Source organism: Equus caballus, chromosome 8, assembly GCF_041296265.1.
Source record: "Equus caballus isolate H_3958 breed thoroughbred chromosome 8, TB-T2T, whole genome shotgun sequence".
NCBI classification, from domain to species: Eukaryota; Metazoa; Chordata; class Mammalia; order Perissodactyla; family Equidae; genus Equus; species Equus caballus.
Genome location: NC_091691.1, coordinates 46,974,955 through 46,995,234, shown reverse-complemented (window position 1 = coordinate 46,995,234; position 20,280 = coordinate 46,974,955). Strand labels below are relative to the sequence as shown.

Sequence of the window (20,280 nt, the reverse complement as noted above, 5' to 3'; positions counted from 1 at the left end):
CAGGAAAAAGAGTTTTGCCTCTGAGCTGGAGGAAGTAAACCGGGGCCCAAAGCAGCTGGTCACATCACTTTTGTCAAAATGTCACCTAAGTGGCTGCCCTGAAGGAAGAGGAGAGAGATTTCCATGCTCTTCACAGGTTACCGATGGCCAGCACGCTTCAGGTGCTGGTGGACCGGGCCTGGAACAGCCCAACAACAGAAGAAAAGGTGGGGCTCACCGCCACCTAGACCTGGAGAGGCTCTGGCTGAATGGCAGCAGCGCCCTACATGGTGGGTCTCACCCTTTCCTTTAAGCAAAGGACAACCCACCAAACTAAGTTTACCTTAACGCGTTGGGTCTCTGGGACTTCTGTAGTATTTTATAAGCCCCTGAAAATGAAGCAACACAAGTCACTGGCACACAGCACGCCGTGAGAGGGACTCCAGCATGTCCAGAGAAACACAAAACCCACATGGAGAAGGGCCTCTTCCCTGCGAGGGTCCCCACAGCCAGGAGGGGGACAACAACACTTGGGGGATTTCAAGGACGCGAACTGGATAATCCCCCATGATGGTGCAGGTCAGTAGAGGGTGCAGGCCAGGAAGGCTCATGACCAACAGAAGGGTACGATGAACAGGAAGCTTTGGCCTCCTTTGCGTGGTGTGCACAAGAAAGAGAACCACCACTGGACTTGGCGCTGTGTGTACCACTCAGGGCGCTGGTTTTTTCCCCACGAGACTACACATAAGGAACACTGAACATATGATTTGAAATAAAGTCAGATGGTCCTTTTATTTCACCCACTACTTTTTTTTTTTTTTTTGGTATTCTGTTGAAAGAGAGTGTTTTTCACACACACTTCTGGATCTCTTCCCACCATTTTGAGAGAGGACCAACCAGCATTCCACAAGTGGACTTGAGCAAGCAGAGCCTGAGCCGTGCACACTAACTAATGTTTGTCACAAGAGAGAGGAGACAATATGGGAACTGGAGACATTTGAGGAAAACTCCAAAACAGGAAAATCAAACCAGAAAATGCCCATTTAATTTTAAGCTTGCCACCTTGTATTTAATCCTCCTATTGTCCAGGGTCACTAAAAATTAGATATACAGTAAGGTCTAAATAATAAGCCTCAACTGTTTAAGTAAGCATTCTTTTAAAACTTACCTACACAGAATAAGTGAATTACAGCCCAGAAATATCCATCTGGATCAAACTGTAACATAGGATTAAAAAAAAAATGGCTGTAAGTACAAACAGGATGCAGTGTGGTCCTCAGAAACCCTAAACATCAATGCACAGTGCAAAACGAGGGCACCAAGCCAGGACTCTTGGGGCCCTGGGCCAGGCCTGCTCACTGTTCACCCCGTTGCCTAGGACACCCTCCTAACAGGGCCGTCAGCCTCCAGCGCCCCCTTCCCCATCCTGCACACCGCCCCACATGGCATCTCTAAAAGGCAAACTGGATGGTGTCACCTTCGGCTTGAAACCATTCCGCAGCCCCCCAGTGACTTCAGGATAGAATCCAAACTCATGACACCCAAGGATCTCTGACAGGCCCCTGTCAACTCGTCCAGTCCCATCGACTGCCCTCCTCTCCAGAGAAAGAGAACTTGCACTTCTGAGCACAAATGCCTCCCCCCCCAACTCAGCCAAGGGGCCCCCCTCCTCTTCTTCCCGTCCCTATTTGTGTCCATGGTTTGTCTCATCCGACACACTCTATTTTACTTATTATCTGTCTCTATGTCCACCTCCCACCAGACGGTCAGTTCTAGGAGGGCAGGAATTAGCACGGGGCATACATAGAGGGTGCTCAATAAACTTGCGTCTCCTTGGCTTAATTATTTTTAAGAACAAAAGACTCAGGAAGAACCTCTGACCTTCCCCCTAACTGCTTAAAGGAATTTAAGATAGAAGGCCTGTTCCAGGAAGGAGCTAATACCATAAGATAACTGTAGTATAATAGAAAATAGCTGAGACAGACAGGGAGGGGCCTGCCAAGGGCCATTTAATCAAAGTCCTCTCCTCCAATATTTGTTATCAAACATTTGCTTTTCCATCTCCACGTAAACTGCCTTCTCCCCTTTAAAGATCCCACCCCCACCCCCCAAACATCCTCCTTTGTCTTTAACTGAAGATGGTATTTAAGGTGGTGGCTTTGGCCATTCTGGTGAGTTACTCAGCTTTCCTGGTTGTCTCCCATGTGTACACGTTACTAAACTTTGTTTGATTTTCTCCTGTTAGTCTGTCTCACGTCGATTTAACTCTTAGGCCAGCCCACAGGACCTAGAGGGTAGAGGAATAGTTCTTCCCCCTAGAGCCAAATCACAGAATACTCAGGACACCTGCTTTCTCCTGGCTCACTCCTCACCCTTCAAGATTCAGGTACAGTAAACAGAATCTGGCTATAGCATCAGAAAGATCTGGGTTAAATTCTAAAATCTCTTATTCATTAGCAGGTGACCATTTGGGCCCCATTATTCTTTAGCTAGGAAATGGAGATAATAATAATCCCTGCCCTTACAGAATTATTGTGAGATTTTAAATAAAATGTGACACACGAAGCATTGGCGTGGAGCCTGGCACACTGAGGGCTCCCCTAATTGTTGCTGTTCCTCCTTCCTGAGTCTCCAGATCTTCTAGGTGCCTCACAGCCCCACATCCCTCCCAGGACAGAGCCGCGCCTCCCTGTGTTATAATCATCTGTTTATCGTCTGCTCTCCTCCTTCTGCTCTGACTAGAATCCGACTTCTGCCCGGACGAGGGCGATTCCCCTTTGCGGCCCCAGAGCCTGGCTCAGCGCCTGATACTTGATGGGGATTTAATAAATGCCAGGGAGGAAAAGAAAGAGAAGAGACCCAGCACTGAGATGACTGCTGCAGGTGGGTGCGGGTCTTCAGTGCCTCACAAAGAGAAACTCAGGATTACAAAGTGAAAATCACTCTGCAGAGGAGGCTCTTGAGGTGAGAGGAAAGGATCACCTTGGCCTCAACGCAGGAGGCTGGGGCCACTTGGGCGCCGGCTTACAGGTTCTCCAAGCACGTACAGAGGGCAGACTACACCTGCCACAGCAGCCAGCGGCCCGCGCTCTGCACAGTGCCGCAGCCCTGGGGAGCAGGCAGAGGCCTGGGAAAAGGTGTTGGCCTGGCCACAAGGTGCCCAGCCTGAAACTTCAAACGCCTTTGCATAGACCAGGGTTATCCTGTTTCTAAAGGAAGGACTAGGAAATTCTGCTCATAGCTACACAGGCTTCAGGGAGGAAAAGACACTCGGAAGGCAAACTTGAGTTTATCTGAACTTACCTGGGAGTCGTTGAAGGGGAGGCATCCTGCTGCGGCCAGGAGGAACAGGGCACTGCAGAGAGGGAGACAAAACACACAGCTGCACTTCTCAACATCAAAGCGTTTCCCAGAGTGCGGAGGATGAAATGCATCGACGGGAGCTTGGACGAGGCACAGACCCTGCGAGACCAAGCCCAGTCCCCTGTTCGTCCCGAGAATCCCACTGTCCATGTCATTTTCAGTCATGTGCTCTACTGACAACCAAACGGTTCCTTCTCTAGTGCTCAGGTAGCCATTTTCCCAGAGACATGCGTTTGCAGGACATTTGCAAAACCAGGGCTGGCTCACTTGAGAAAAACAGAGTGCCTGAGAAATGCATAATAAAAGGAGATTTTTTTAAAGTACAGATCCCAAAAAATACACTAGTGGAAAACTGGGTAATCAGAACTACAATTATGCTGCTTACTAGAAAGAAAATACCATGGAAAGCATATTAAAATCTTTTGTACACCACCCTAACCAAACGATCAGATTTCGCATCTCTAGTGATGAGACAGAAAGACATCATGTGCCTCCTGATACGACGCACTGAGAAGGGCACAGTGTCACTCGTGTGGTGTTCCTGCCAACATGCATAACTGAACTGAATCACTAGGAAACATTGAGAAAAACCAAATTTAGGGACAAATCTGTTAGTCCACAAAACATCGGGTTTACACTATCAAAAAATGTGAAGGCAAGGAAAGACAATGAAAGGCTGAGAAAGATAAAGGATACGCAAGAGACATGACATCTTTGGGGGATGAGGTTACTATAAAAGACAATATCGGGATAATTGTTCAAATCTGAACACAGACTCAATATTAGATAACAGTATTATATCAGACATTAATTTTCTAAATGTAATAATTGCACTGCAGTTATACAAGACATTGTTACTTTTAGCAGACACACTTCAAAGTAGTTAGGGGCAGCGTCATAATCTCTGCAACCTATTCTCAAATGGCTCAGAAAAAAATAAGAGTAAGAATAATCATATATATCTTCTCATATATTTTATGTGATATATATGTGTGTATATATATATGAAGAGAGAGAGAAAGCAAATGCAAAAAATGTTATCAACAGGTGAACCTAGGTGAAAGGTATATGGCAGTTCCTTGTAATATTCTTGCAACTTTTCTGTAGGTTTCAACTTTTTTCCCAAAGTTTTATTATAAAAATTTCTTATACATAGTGAAATATTTGCAGATGGACTGCTATGGCGCCTGGGATTTGCTGAAGCAAGGGATGAGGTGGAGCCATAAGTTGACAATGCTGAAGCCAGGTGATGGGTATATGGGCTTCAATATACTGTTCTGTCTACTTTTATATATGTTTAGAAATGTCCATAATAAACCTTTTTTTAAAATTCTTGAACAGAACAGTAACACTGCCAATCATAGATATTTTCACATTTTCTCATTCATCAGAAAGTTGATTTGGAACTATCTTTGGTTCAGTAATCTGTGGTTTTCAGCATATCTCTTGTGGGTTTCATATACCAAAAGATCCTGCCTTTAGCTTTCTCCACTCATTCTCTTCTCCTAAAAGAAGGCACCAGAAAAAACAAAACCCAAACTATCACATACTCTTTCCCCCTTTCCATTTTATAATGCAACAGCATATATGGTTTGGGCCTCTCCACTACCGGCCATTCCACTAGCTGGCAAACAGCAAAGGGTCAAAAGCATGAAGGGAAGCAGTGAATTTAGCATTTTCACTTTTAGAAGACTGTCATAGGACGTCTCATACCAATATATATTCGATATACATAGAGAATTCCATGTTATTCACATATATGTGTAATACACAACAAACTGATATTTATAGCCCAAGTACACTGACGACAGTGATGATAATTAATTCTGCGCACAACCTCATCCCCTGGACAGTCCTCACTGTTGTCATACATGTAGCTGTGTACCCAAGAGATGAGTGTGCGGCTAGGCCCGGGGCAGGAGGACTGGTTCGGAGGAATCGTTGGAGCTGGGGCCTCACGGCCTTGGGAAGAGCAGGATGCCACACAACATCCTGAGCACAGGAAGGTTCTCCACTCCAGCCCTACCCTGTAGCCACACCCAATTTCAAGGCACACACACAACCGGCCGAGAAAACTCCAAGGCACCAGACTACCGAGGGACTACAGGCAAAGAGGAGGGTGAGTGGAGGGAGGTGTCAGGAAGGGCTTCTGGGACTGGACAAGAATAGGCAGTTTTTTGGTGGGAGGAGAGAACCCTAACGGGCTTGGTGTCTACCTACAGTGGAAGGCTTTATAGGATATAGGACGCTTCCCCAGCCCCAGGCAATGAGCTTTAGCAATTCCCCCAAAACAGACAACAGAGATGGAGGACAGCCGGGTGTGAGACGGCCCTGGATGCCCACCAAACGTGGCCTTGAGTAATACCTGATTCTATCAGGGATTAGTGGGTTTTAATGCGTCTCTTTAACACCTGCTAATCTTTAAAGAAGAGGATGAGTCCTGACAGTGGGGCTCTTTTGTTTTGTTTTTGCAAGTAGCAGCTTGTAATAAAGGCAAAAAGAGGAGAACTACAGGCCGATATCACTGATGAACATAGATGCAAAAATCCTCAACAAAATTTTGGCAAACCGAATACAGCAACACATCAAAAAGATTATACACCATGATCAAGTGGGATTTATACCAGGGATACAGGGATGGTTCAACATCCGCAAGTCAATCAACGTGATACACTACATCAAGAAAATGAAAAACAAAAACCACATGATAATCTCAATAGATGCAGAGAAAGCATTCGACAAGATCCAACACCCATCTATGATAAAAACCCTCAGTAAAATGGGTATAGAAGGAAAGTACCTCAACATAATAAAGGCCATATATGATAGACCCACAGCCAACATCATACTCAATGGACAAAAACTGAAAGCCATCCCTCTGAGGACAGGAACAAGACAAGGGTGCCCACTTTCACCACTCCTATTCAACATAGTACTGGAGGTGCTGGCCAGAGCAATTCGGCAGCAAAAAGAAATAAAAGGAATCCAAATAGGTAACGAAGAAGTAAAACTCTCGCTGTTTGCAGACGACATGATCTTATATATAGAAAACTCCAAAGAATCCATAGAAAAGCTATTAGAAATAATCAACAACTACAGCAAAGTAGCAGGGTATAAAATTAACGTGCATAAATCAGTAGCATTTCTATACACTAACAATGAACTAACAGAAAAAGAACTCAAGAACTCAATCCCATTCACAATCGCAACGAAAAGAATAAAATACCTTGGGATAAACTTAACCAAGGAAGTGAAGGACCTATAGAATGAAAACTACAAGACTTTCTTGAAAGAAATTGACGATGACATAAAGAGATGGAAAGACATTCCTTGCACATGGATTGGAAGAATAAACATAATTAAAATGTCCATACTACCTAAAGCAATATACAGATTCAATGCTATCCCAATCAGAATCCCAAGAACATTCTTCACAGAAATTGAACAAACAATCCTAAAATTCATATGGGGCAACAAAAGACCGCGAATTGCTAAAGCAATCCTGAGCAAAAACAAAGCCGGCGGAATCACAATCCCCGATTTCAAAACATACTACAAAGCTACAGTGATCAAAACAGCATGGTACTGGTACAAAAACAGGTCCACAGATCAATGGAACAGAATTGAAAGCCCAGAGATAAAACCACACATCTATGGACAGCTAATCTTCGACAAAGGAGCAGAGGGCCTACAATGGAGAAAAGAAAGTCTCTTCAACAAATGGTGCTGGGAAAACTGGACAGCCACATGCAAAAGACTGAAAATTGACCAGTCTTTTTCACCACACACCAAAATAAACTCAAAATGGATCAAAGACCTAAAGATTAGGCCTGAGACAATAAGTCTTTTGGAAGAGAATATAGGCAGTACACTCTTTGACATCAGTTTCAAAAGAATCTTTTCGGACACTGTAACTCCTCAGTTGAGGGAAACAATAGAAAGAATAAACAAATGGGACTTCATCAGACTAAAGAGCTTCTTCAAGGCAAGGGAAAACAGGACTGAAACAAAAAAACAGCTCACTAATTGGGAAAAAATATTTACAAGCCACTTATCTGACAAAGGGTTAATCTCCATAATATACAAAGAACTCACACTGATTAGCAACAAAAAAACAAACAACCCGATCAAAAAATGGGCAGAGGACATGAACAGACATTTCTCAAAAGAAGACATGAATATGGCCAATAGACACATGAAAAGATGTTCATCATCGCTAATCATCAGGGAAATGCAAATCAAAACTACACTAAGATATCACCTTACACCCGTTAGATTGGCAAAAACATCCAAAACCAAGAGTGACAAATGTTGGAGAGGATGTAGAGAAAAAGGAACCCTCATACACTGTTGGTGGGAATGCAAACTGGTACAGCCACTATGGAAAACAGTATGGAGATTTCTCAAAAAGTTAAAAATAGAAATACCCTATGACCCAGCCATCCCATTACTGGGTATCTATCCTAAGAACCTGATATCAGAAATCTCAAGAGTCCGTTGCACCCCTATGTTCATCGCAGCATTATTTACAATAGCCAAGACGTGGAACCAGCCTACATGCCCAGAAACTGATGACTGGATAAAGAAGATGTGGTATATATACACAATGGAATACTACTCAGCCATAAAAAAAGACAAAATTGGCCCATTCACAACAACGTGGATGGACCTCGAGGGTATTTTGTTAAGCGAAATAAGCCAGTCAGGGAAAGACGAACTCTATATGACTCCACTCATAGGTGGAAGTTAGTATATTGATAAGGAGATCTGATGGGTGGTTACCAGGGAAAAGGGGGGGTGGGGGGAGGGCACAGAGGGGGAAGTGGTGTACCCACAACATGACTAACAAAAATGTACAACTGAAATCTCACAAGGTTGTAATCTATCATAACATTAATAAAAAAATAAAAATAAAAATAAAGGCAAAAAGGAGACTGGATGAAAGCCCCGAAATATTTGAAACAAAAAGTTCTAAATCCACGTGTCAAAGCATCTCTGCTGGTTTTCTGTCTACAGGACCGGACTTCACAGCTACTGCAGAGGAGGCGGGAAGCAGAGAACAAGGCACCCAGGTCAGAATTAGCACGCAGGGCACAGGGACCTACCCGAGAGTCAGCCAAGGAAACTGAGGCACGGAAGATTAAGAAACCTGCCCACAGTCACTTTGCTGTGACCAAGACCACAACTCAGATCCCTGGACTCACAGCCCAGGGCCCTTGACCAGGGAAGAGCTTAAAAATCCAATCAACTGCAAACATTATTTTAAAAATTTTAAGTTGTTTCCACGTTTTTCATTTTCATTCTCCATCGGTTTTGCACAACTTTTAGTGACGTTTTGGGCATCAATGACTGAAATTTAGCATGGGTTGTTTTCCCCTTAGGAACAAAATATTTCAGAAAAGGAGACAGTAAATTTTAGAATAAGACACAAAATAGGGATAAGGAGTGTTTATAAGAAATTCCTTTGTCAATTCTCAAGGAGGAATCTTCAACAGTTTATCATCAAAGTTTAAAATCAGGTTAAATCTTCTATTTTACAGGTTTGTGGGTTTTTTTTAAAAAACTTACCTACAGATCTTGGCAGGAGAAGTTTTCTGTATGAAAATAGAGAGACATCATTAGTCTTTAAAAACTGTTCTTCCCTTAAAAAAATATTTAGATCAAGAGGCAAATAAATTATGAGTAAGTTTATTGGGGGCTTAGCTTGCTGCACTTGAGTCTTTGCTGCGGCTTTTTCTGCTTGGGCACAATGAAGGGGACTCCGAGGCCCAGGGTTGAGTCACTGCAGCAAAGTCACTTGCCCTTTACCGCTCTCGCCATCAGAATCCTGTTTACTCACAAAAAAACAAGATGATCCCATAACTAGAAGGACCTGCAACTAAGATATACAACTGTGTACAGGGGGATTTGGGGAGATAAAGCAGAAAAAAAAAAAAAACCAAGATGATGCCAGTGCCAGGCCTTCCAATAGCTTACACACCACAAAGAGGGACAGAGAGAAATCGATGTAACCTGTGCAAGAGAAGAAATTAAGCTCCTGTTCAATTTCTATTCCAGGCTGTCTCTTTAAATTTTCCTTCCATTAATCCAGCTGAGCAGCACTATAAAGTCTCTGGTATGATACATAAATTAAGAAACAGACAAAAGGACAAGGGACATTTGACTCCGCCCTCACAGAGAAGAAAAAAGGGCAGATTGAGGAAATCTCAACTTGGCACAGAAAGCCCCCTGAAATGAAGAGATTCTCATGCGCTCTCCCTTTATCGCCTCCCGTTTACTAGCCAGTTTAAGGGAATCGGCCCTTTGCACTCAGGAGGAAAATTCCAGCAGAGAGCAGCACAGCCGGTTCTCTATTTGATCCGGGAAATGGTAGGTAGGATGGCACATTAATTATGAACATTTCAGAAAACGATTATTTTGCCAGTTGAGGATAAACTATAATTTTTTTACTCCAGTTCACATAAAGTGTGACGTATGAACATATTGTTTAAAAGTGAAGCGCTGATGAGAGAAACAGATCGTTTGCTATGAAGACTACCCTACATCTTCATGCATTACTAAATAATCCAGTTCGCATCGTTTTCATAAACAGATTCTGTTTGTGCACAAAGCAGTGACTGGGGTCTTCAGACCCTTTAATCTCTCATCTTTGTGGGTCGTGCCTCAGCAGGGCACAGAGGCAATGCCAACCTCGACCCCACTGCCACCTGGTGGGGACACTCATCCCTTCACTCCAGAAAGGACGACACACACAAAGGTGACTTGGCTTCTAACACCTGGATGATTGCCCCCATCATGGGAAAAATGCGTTACTAAAAGATCCTGAGCTAAATATTACCAACATCTCCACAGTTTGGTGGAAGAGCAGGCATGCACAGGACCGAGACAAAGGGGGTGCCCTGCTCTTCCAGGGAACATGTCTACCCAGCAACTGTTTGGGGGCTTCCGTTACAGGGCAGCAAACCCCCCCACCCTGTGCCTGAAAGAGGTCCCCGCTTCCACAGAGGAGAGAGGCTATTTTATTTTAAACTCCTCTGTCTAAGGGAGCCCCGAACCTGAGATATGGAGAGTAAAAATAAGCAATAAATTCATTACTGAGCTCCACTCCCCCAGGGCTCCGAAAACAACTGAGGAGTTAATGGCAGTGCATTCACCTTTGTAGGCCCCTCCATCCACAGATCGCCCGGTAACAAGTGCTAACGAGGTCTCAGCATTCTGAGGGGCAGCACAACTCCTCAAAAGTCCTATCTCCGAAAGTCACAATAAAGAGCTCCCACCACTCTGGTTTAGCTGAGTTACTCCGAGGGCTCCTCACGCTGTGCTGGGTGCTGTTCTAAGTGCTCCACGTCTGCTGACTCATTCCATTATGGGTTAATTAACAGTCTTGGGTTATACGCTGCAGATAGGGCACTGAGACACTGAGAAATCAGGTAAGTTGCCTAAGATCACAGGGTTTGGGGCCAGGAGGCCTGGCTCCAGAGCCTGACTTTAAAACACTATTCTGCCACAGTGACACCTGCCAGCCCTTTCAGGTCACGAGCTTTCATTTGCCACCTCCTCTGCCTGCCCAGAGTGCTTTCTCCTTGTCCACCTGGAAAATTCGGACCCATCCCATGTGACTGAGTTCAAATCTAGCCCCTGGGGAAGCCCCCTCAACCCTTCCAAGTGGACTTACCCCTTGTCCACCTGCACCCCTTTTCTGGCCCATATGACATTCCACGGGCGTCACAGTTGGATTTACACATTGGCTCCTCCGTTCAACCTGAGTTCTGTGAGGTGGTAAATGCACCCTCTACATCTCTGTAGCTGTGACCCTAGCAAGATGTTCCATATAGTATATACTTAATAAAAGTTGAACGAATGAACAAATGAATGAAGAGCAGTATTCTAATGTTAAACTGTGACAAATACATCTGCAAAGTAGCAAGACTAACTCCATAAGCCACACACTACCTTAGAGTCAAACACTGTGCATGTACGTATGCATGTGTGTGTGTGCACGCGTGTGTGTACTCAAAAAACTAGTTATGGATGTTGACAATGAACTACAGCTCCAGACAGAGATTATTCTCCTAATCTGGGAACAAAGTCATGAGGAGGTCAATTTTACTCTCCAAAACCGATTCTAGTGAAACCTGACACAAAAATGAACAAAAAGCCCTTGTTGTGAGTCACAGGTAAAGTCTGAGAAGTGGTGACAACTGTTGTCCTCACGATATCCCGTCATCCATCAAGGCTCCAGGCTGAACGATCAGAGACAGAAATCACACCAAGAACATCTCACAGCAGTCCTCGTCACAGAGCAGGTCAGTGCTAAACTACCAGAAACCACCCACGAGTCTACAAACGGGGACAGGCCAACACACCGTGTCCCGCGTGGAGTGGAATAAGGACACGAACGGGGATTCCTGACACACTGTTCGATGGAAAAATAGTGCATATTTTATCATTTGTGGGAATACATCTATATATGTGCACAGAAAAAAGTCTGAAAGAATAAATGACTTCCTCTGGGAGTAGGATCAGAGTTATTTCTGGGTTTTTCCCCTCTGCATTTTCTACAACTTATTACATCTCATTACATCCATAAAGGAAAGAAAAGTTTTTTAGAATAACTAGATATGTAACCCACAAAATTATTTCCTAATTTTCCCTGACAAGAAATGGCATTGTTTTTGTGTTAAGTGATGAAAAGGAGGTGAAGATTCAAAATATTTTGGTGTCCACCCAATTCCTTCCAAGGACAGGTCCTCTCAGCCTGGAAGTCTGGCCCCTGGTCTCTGCTTGCTGGAAACATCCTCCAGGTCCCTCCAGCCCCCTGTCCTACACTCACCCTCTCATCCGACTTATTCATCAGGAACAACATCCCCTGGAGATGCCTGGATCTCGCACCTAGGCCAGGTAAATCTTCATTTTAAATTCACAAAAAAGTAAGTATCTCACAAATAAGAAGCCGTTTTGGAATGTGAGTGGCATGAGTCAGTCTCCCAGAACCTACGCAGCTCTTGGCGGGTTTCTGAACCGGAAACCTCAGTGACCAGTTAGTGAACATTCAGCTCAGCACCAGGTCTGGGGCTACAAAAGGAACAGCCCTGTGGGCCCGGCAATGAGACGGCTCAGAGGAAGCAGGCAGAGACACAGGGAGAATCATACTATATTTCCCTGAACCAAAGATGCCACTGATTGTGAAATTCCTCATTATTTTATATACTACTAAGAAAGGGAAAAATATATATATGTGCGTGTATATAAATATATATACAGCATACAGAGAAGTGCTGCCTAGTTGGCAGACCAGCCTCTCTCTAGTTTAAAAGTTCCAAAATTTCGATACGAAACCATGTCAGATGGGCAGATGTCAGAAAAAAGGAACTCCCGAAAGAGGGACCAAATTAAAACCACCCCCAATAATGTTAATAATCATAGCTAACAAGTCCAGAGAACCTACACATGCCAGAAACTGCCGGAAGCACCTAATGCTTGTGCCGCAATGTGTCTTCCCAACAACTCTGGGAGCTGGGAAAGGCTACTATCCCGTTCTCACAGACGGAGGCACAGAAGACGAAGGAACTTGATCCAGCTGCTGTGAGGCAGAGCTGGGGCTGGGAAAAAGGGAACTTCCTCAAAGTGGGCTGATGCTCCCATCACCGACGAGAAGCTCTGCTGTATGTTTCCACGTGGTGCTGGGATTAGCTGCGGGTGGGAAGGCTTCCCCCACCGGGCCCCCATCGCGAGGCCCTGGCCCAGCCCCGGCCCGGAGCTGAGCTCCGTTCGGATCAACGAGCACTCCCACATATGCCTGATGAACTGAAGGGATGTCAAAACTGTGGTGCCTGCAATCAGCAACCACTGTCAGGCAGTCTTGACTAGAAACAGACGGCAGGGAAAGGTTTGAGCCACTAAAACAAAGGTGCATCTTTGAAATTTAAAGCAAGGGAGGTGAAACTAGCATTTTGCATTATCATTTACCTCTTTCCGAAAACACTTCTGGTGCCCACAGATGATGACTTCAGCTACATTATGCAAAGTGAGAAACACAGGAATGGCCTGAAAGAAAACAGAATAAGCACGAAAATATTTTCTTTGATCTCATAATTACATAATTCTTGATTGCTGCTTAAAAATAAAGATCTGGGGGAACTGTTGGCATCCACACGTATAATCCTCCCCAGCAAAAACTCTTCTGCATGGATTAGCACTCTCTGTTGTAGTATTGTTCTTGGTAGGGTGGTCATAGAGGCTCGACGCCTATGAGTATTCTCATCATCGTATGCTTATTAAGCACCTACTGTGTGTCAGGCACTGTGCCAGGTGCAGGGGACACATCCCATGAACAAGGTGGACATGAGATAGGGAGACTGTCCCCATGGAAAGGCGCACCTTACCCAGTGTGGGAAGACTAAGCCTTCCTGTAGGAGGTGAAGTCCAAGACCTAAACGAGAACTGAACGATGAACTCGAGTGAGCCAAACAGAGGGAGGAGGCAGACGGCGCTGCAGGCAGAGGGGAGAGCAAAGCCAGCTCCTCCGGGAACTGGGGAAGTCGGGCATGGTGCAGCACAACGCAGGAGGGAGCAGTTGGGGAGAAGAAGGTGGAGAGGTAATCACAAGCCCCGTCAGGGAATCAGGACCAGACCGAGGGCCACAGGAGCCGCGGGAGAGTTTCAAAGCAGACAGTGACATGAGTTGATCTGTGCATTTAACGGAACTTGGGCTGCGGGCAGAGGACAGGAGGCAGAGATCGTTGCAAAGTCAAGGGGCACGGCAGCCTGAAAACTGGGCCCCCAAAACACAGCCACCTCCTAACCCCTGGGACCTGTGAATGTTACCTTCCACGGCCAAAAGGGGTCTTGGTGAATGTGACTAAGGTGAGAATCCTGAGATGCGGAGTTTATCCTGGATTATCTGAGTCAGCCCGAAACACAAACACAGTATTTATAAGAGAAAGGCAGAGATCTGACACACACAGAGGATGTGACTACAAGCCAAGGAACGCCAGCAGCCACCAGACGCAGGAAGAGGCAAGGAACAGATTCCCCCTCACAGCCTCTGGGGGAGTGCGGCTCAGCCAACACCCCTTGGCTTTGGCCCTGGAATACTGATTTCTGACTTCTGGCATCCAGAACTAGCGGAGAATAAATTCCTGTTGTTTTAAGCCACCCAAATATGTGGTAATTTGTTACAGCAGCCACAGGAAACTAATACAAGGAATGACAAGATGGTGGCCTGAACTTGTCAGTGGCAGTGAAGATGCAGAAAAGTGTCCACATTAACGAAATATTTAGGAGATTGAAGTGAGGCAAGCATTTGAGTAACTGGACTCAACTTTGCACCAAAAGAGAAAACACAGCACGGGATTTTGTTATTGTCTTTGTTGTTGATGATGATGATGATGTTTCCTGGAAAGCAGAAAAAGATCAAGAATACGTGTGGGTTTTGGCATCAGCCTGGGCTGCAGGCCCAGCTCCGCCATCTGCTAGTGGGGCAGGGCGCTCGTCCAAACCTTAGTTTGCTCCTCTTAGTATGGAGAGAACAATACCTACGACCTGGAGCCACTGGGAGGAATGCTGGAAATAACGCAGGTGAAGGACCAAGGCTGTCCATACCGCATACTGACGGGCAGTCCACCCTCAGGGGCCTCCACAGAGCGGCCTCAGCTGGGGCGTTGTTCCAGCTTAGAGGGCCCGCTTACAGATCATACTGCTCGCCTCCTGCCAGATGGACTTATTTTCTTTATCATTTTAGAGGATATATTTTTACCTTGCTTTTAAAACTTTTATAACTTCAAAGCTCTTCCCTATTTTAGTATTGTGTTCTAGCTTGCACTGCTTTATTTCTCTTTGAGTCCTTGCCTGACATTTTTCTTGCCTTCTTAATGTTTTCTACTCTTATTTTACCTTTCATTAAAAGTTCAACTCAAATTATTTTTTCCTTTAAAATCATACTTTTTCTATTTTTCATTTGTCTTTTGTGCTTCTTTTTATTCTTCTTAAAGTTTCATATTGTGAACTATTTTTTATGTGGTTTAAGATTATTAAAGAGATTTTTTTTAACTGACTTTATCCATTAGGCCCATGTTTGGCAGACTTGGGTGCTGGCCTGCTAGTTCTTGGCTTTAGAAAATAGAAAATCTTGGACAGGTTACTCATGTGGCACATGAAAATGAATACAAAAGGACAACCTAGATCTTACTTATTTAAAATGCCTTTGCCTCCTTGACTATAAAATCAGTAAGGAGACCGGATTTAGGACTGACATTATGGACCTCTAGACGCTAACTGTAGACCTCTCAATTGTCTCTATTTTATAAAGCATCTGTGGACAGGTTTCTCAATCTCCCTCGGACCTACTCTGATCAGATTCTGGAAAAGGATCTACCTCTACATATAGACTGATGTTAAAGTGCACTAATAATAGCTACCGACAATGTGTTCAGCACAGTGCTAATTATGTTAATTGCATTCTCTTATTTAAACCTCCTCCCAACAGCTCCCTTAGCGGATGCTATTACCTTGATTTATAGACAAGGAAACTGAAGCATAAAGGATCAGGCAACTTGGTGGAGCACTCATCTAGCTCAGGGGCAGAGCCACAACTCCAACCCAGGCCTGTCTGACTGCAGAGCCCACGCTCCCAGCCTCGATGTTACAATACCCAAACCACATCAGGCCCCCCGGGTAAACTTCCTGGATCTACAATTCTCCAAAGTCCAATATGACTGGGGTGTTCCAAATCCTGCCAGTTCGCTTCCTCCAATATTAAAACTGGAATGAGCTAAAATGGATGAACTCAAAGAAAACCCTATGCCATTTTTAAGAGGGATATGTACCTTTCATTTCTACTTACAAACATTTCAATCCGAATTTCTCAAGCCATTTTCCTACTGAGACCCTCGCAGGCTTTAGAAACAGTAATTCTGTGACTGACTCTATCAGCCTCCGCAGAGATCTATCAAAAACAGTATTAAGGCGGTTTGCAACTTTAATTACTAATTTTCCCTCGGCCTCTAACTCCCAGTCTGCACTATGCGATTAGTTCAGGAGACCTCCTAGGAACTGATGCTTTTAGAAAACTCGCCCTTCATTATCTTTGTGGAGTGAGGTTCAGAAGGACTTACTTTTGTCAAATCAGACAAAAGTTCTGAAAAATGATAATAGCAATAATTATAATAGGTAAGATATAGTGAATGCTCATTGTGCCAGACACTGTTCCAACTGCTTTTACATATTTAATTGTCATAACAGCTCTATGAAGTAGATACTATTAATACCCCCATTATACAGATGAGAAAACGGAGGGGTATAATCTGAGTCTCTTTTATAACCTGCCTCTTAATAATTACATGATCTAGATACTTGCTTACTGCTAAAGAGAACAGAAATATAAGCGTGTTCTTCCACATTGTCAAGACTCCAGAAATGGCCTCAACAACAAAAGGTCCTACCATCTTTCATCAGGAAAAATGGCCCAAGATCAACTGCCATAAAGCCCAAATCATCATTTTTGACACAAAACGCAACTGACCAAATTCAACTACATTGCAGGCCAATTCATTTCGTTACTTAGGAGCACAATTTACAACTAATTTATTCTCAGAGTCTATTAGCTTGAAATTCAACCTTTCTTCCATGTACCATCGAAAATTCTTCTCTGACTGTGAAGAGAAATTCATAACTATTACCTAAAATTTTTCATTATTTCCATGCTTCCCACAGTGGAATTTTGAGGCCTTGCTTGTTATTTGTTCAGGTGTTGGAACCGGTTCAAAACAGTTTTCTTAGGAAAATTCTGGCCCTGCCCACAGGCACGGCCTTGGGTCACTCCACAGGGTTGTGGACAACTCCCTTCTTCAAGCAGGTCCTGGGTCAGCTTCTTAATTTTTGTAAAAGAATCTCAATCCTACCTTCTCTCTGGGTGATTTTCAACTATATGGGTGTGACCTTAATCTACAGTATAGAATGACTCCACTGCGGGCCCTTGCCAAAGAACGTAACTTTCACCGTTGGCGGCCTAATTTTTATCAAAATGGTGCATGCCAGAAATAATGTTCCTAGACAACTGCCTAAGGGCAGTCTGCCCACTGTGGAGGGAGCCACAGAACCAGGGAGCAGTGGTGTTAGCCCCAGAAGACCACTCCCACTGACCTGTGCTATGTCATCGTGCCTCCAAGATGCACTAAGAACCCTTGGGGCTGGCCCAGTGGCATAGCGGTTAAGTTCCTGTGCTCCACTTTGGTAGACCATGGTTCTTGGGTTCAGATCCTGGGTACAGACCTACACATTGCTCATCAAGCCATGCTGTGGCAGTGTCTCACATACAAATTAGAAGACGATGGGCACAGATGTTAGCTCAGCGACAATCTTCCTCACCAAAAAAAAGCACTAAGAATTCTAGAAATTGGGTTACTATTATGTTTGTTATAAGGACATTACTGAAGACTCTTTCCACTGAAGGGTCCTGTCGACCCTCTACGAGACCTTAGGACCTGAGAGCAATGAAGAGCTTTGCTTTTCTTCGGCAACAACCCTGCTCTCATCTTACAAGCACTCAGAGTCTTCTAACATTTTTATTGGCTACAGAAAGCTGAGAGCCAAAGTCAAGGCCCAACTGTACATTTTTGGTAAGATATTACAGCATAAATTTCTATGTGCTAAGTTTCTCTGTGACCTTATTGAGTTCTTCTACTATTACCCTTTACCTACATTTCTTTTAAAATTCTATTCATAGGAAGTGTTTCTCTTATTTTAATCATAATTATCCTCTTTTTTTTTTGTTTTTTGAGGAAGATCAGTCCTGAGTTAACATCTGCTGCCAATCCTCCTCTTTTTGCTGAGGAAGACTGGCCCTGAGCTAACATCCGTGCCCATCTTCCTTTACTTTATATGTGGGACGCCTGCCACAGCATGGCTTGATGAGCAGTACCATGTCCGTACCTGGGATCCGAACCGGCAGACCCCGCGCCGCCAAAGCGGAACAAGCGAACTTAACCGCTGTGCCACTGGGCCAGCCCCTCATAATTATCCTCTTAAGCCACCACACAACCTTTTTGGAAGATGGGGAGGTATCTGAATATGTATATGTATATGTATAAATGAATCCATTCATAAACTGATTTGCATGAATTAAACTGAAGTGTTTATTTACATTAATTTCATTATTCTGTTATTAGACGGCAAACTCCCGCAGGGCAGAGGAGCAGATTCCTCTCATTGCCAGTGTCTCTCCAGCACACGCTTGGAGGCCCTCTCTGACCTTCATTTGTGCACCACATTAAGTAGCTGACATGTTTAAGGGGCCTTGTTGAATGAAAAGTAGGCATACTACAATACCAGGAGCCCCTCCAGCTTGATGAGATGCAGGGGAATAAGAAAAGGCCTGGGGGCGGCACCTGCCCCCAGCTCGCTCACTTGGGGTGTAAATGCAGGGGGAGAACAAAGGGCAGCCCGGCCTGCTCTCAGTGAACTGCTCTTCTTCTCACACTTTTTACCCAAGTACATAGAAATGAACTCAGTTAAACTAAATATGCGTATCCTGCAGCATCCAAAGGAGTTCTGAGTGAGACAGGTGAGGACACATCATCAGCCCCTCCTTTCACTGAATCCTCAAGGAAACCTCTATCGGAGATGTTTATAAACATCCATTTTTTAGCTGTGGTAAAATACACATACAAATTTTCCCATTTTAACCATTTTTAAGTGTACAGTTCAGTGGCATTAAGTACATTCACAACATTGTGCAACCATCACCGCCCTCCATCCACACAACTTTCCATCTTGTAAAACTGCAACTCTGTCCCCACGAAAACAGCCACTCCACAGTCTCCCTACCCCGCCCCTGGTGACCACCTTCTACTTTCTGTCTCTGTGAACTTGCTACTCTGAGTACCTCATATAAGTAGAATCATACAGGATCTGTCCTTTTGTGACTGGCTTATTTCACTTAACATAATGTCCTCCAGCTTCATCTATGTTGGAGCACGCGTCAGAAATTTCCTTCCTTTTTAAGGCTGAATAATATCCCCTTGTGCTGATATCCCATTTTGTCTATCCATTCATCCGTCAATGGACACTTGGGTTGCTTCCATCCTTTGGCTATTGCAAATACTGCTGCTATGAACACGGGTGTGCAAATATCTGTTTGAGGCCCTGCTTTTGATTTTTTGGGATAGATACCCAGAAATGGAATTGTTGGATGATATAGTAACTCTATTTTTTATTTTTTGAGGAATCACCGTATTGTTTTCCATAGCAGCTGCATCATTTTACATTCCCCACAGCAGTGCACAAGGGTTCCAATTTCTCCACATCCTCCCCAACACTTGTATTTCTGTTTTTTTGATAACAGCCACCCTAATAGGCATGAAGTGATATCTCATCACGATTTTGATTTGCATTTCCCTAATGATTAATGATGTAGCGTATCTTTTCATAGGCTCATTCATATATCTCCTTTGGAGAAATGTTCATTCAAGTCCTTTGCCCATTTTTGAATTGGGTTGTTTGGTTTTGTTGTTGAGTTTTAGGAGTTTTCTGTATATTTTGGATGTTAATTCCTTAGCAAATAAATGATTTGTAAATATTTTCTCCCATTCTGTGGGTTGCCTTTCAACTCTGCTGATAGTGTGCTTTGAGGCATGCTTCATTTTGATGAAGTCCAATTTTGTCTATTTTTTCTTTTGTTGCATGTGTCTTTGGTGTCACATCTAAGAAATCACTGCCAAATCCAATGTCGTGAATTTTTCCATTAGGAGCCCAGTTTCAGAAGCCATTTTATGAGGGTTATGGAGAACATCTCTAGATGGAACAAGAAGATAACTAAAACCCAGAGGAGGGGGCTGCTATTTTGACACAGAGCCCACATCTTAAGTAGTCCTATCGATCTGACTCTGATCACCTCTGATAAGAAAACAAGGGGACAGAGGAGGGAAGCTGCCTCTGATC

The 20,280-nt window shown here is 44.1% G+C and overlaps 1 protein-coding gene across 4 annotated transcripts in view; it reads right to left on the bottom strand.

The window, feature by feature from the left end:
• Nucleotides 1-20,280, bottom strand: part of TMEM241 (transmembrane protein 241) — a 121,246-nt gene that overhangs the window by 66,453 nt on the left and 34,513 nt on the right. For 2 of the 4 annotated variants that reach the window (XM_005612767.4, XM_023647498.2), the window contains 5 exons: nucleotides 13,312-13,389; nucleotides 8,911-8,936; nucleotides 3,283-3,334; nucleotides 1,148-1,196; nucleotides 323-368 (listed from right to left, as the gene is read on the bottom strand). In XM_005612767.4, the coding sequence (XP_005612824.1) occupies nucleotides 323-368; nucleotides 1,148-1,196; nucleotides 3,283-3,334; nucleotides 8,911-8,936; nucleotides 13,312-13,389 (251 nt within the window). The remainder of the gene's footprint in view (nucleotides 1-322; nucleotides 369-1,147; nucleotides 1,197-3,282; nucleotides 3,335-8,910; nucleotides 8,937-13,311; nucleotides 13,390-20,280) is intronic. The other 2 variants (XM_070220724.1, XM_070220725.1) reach the window with 1 other exon arrangement.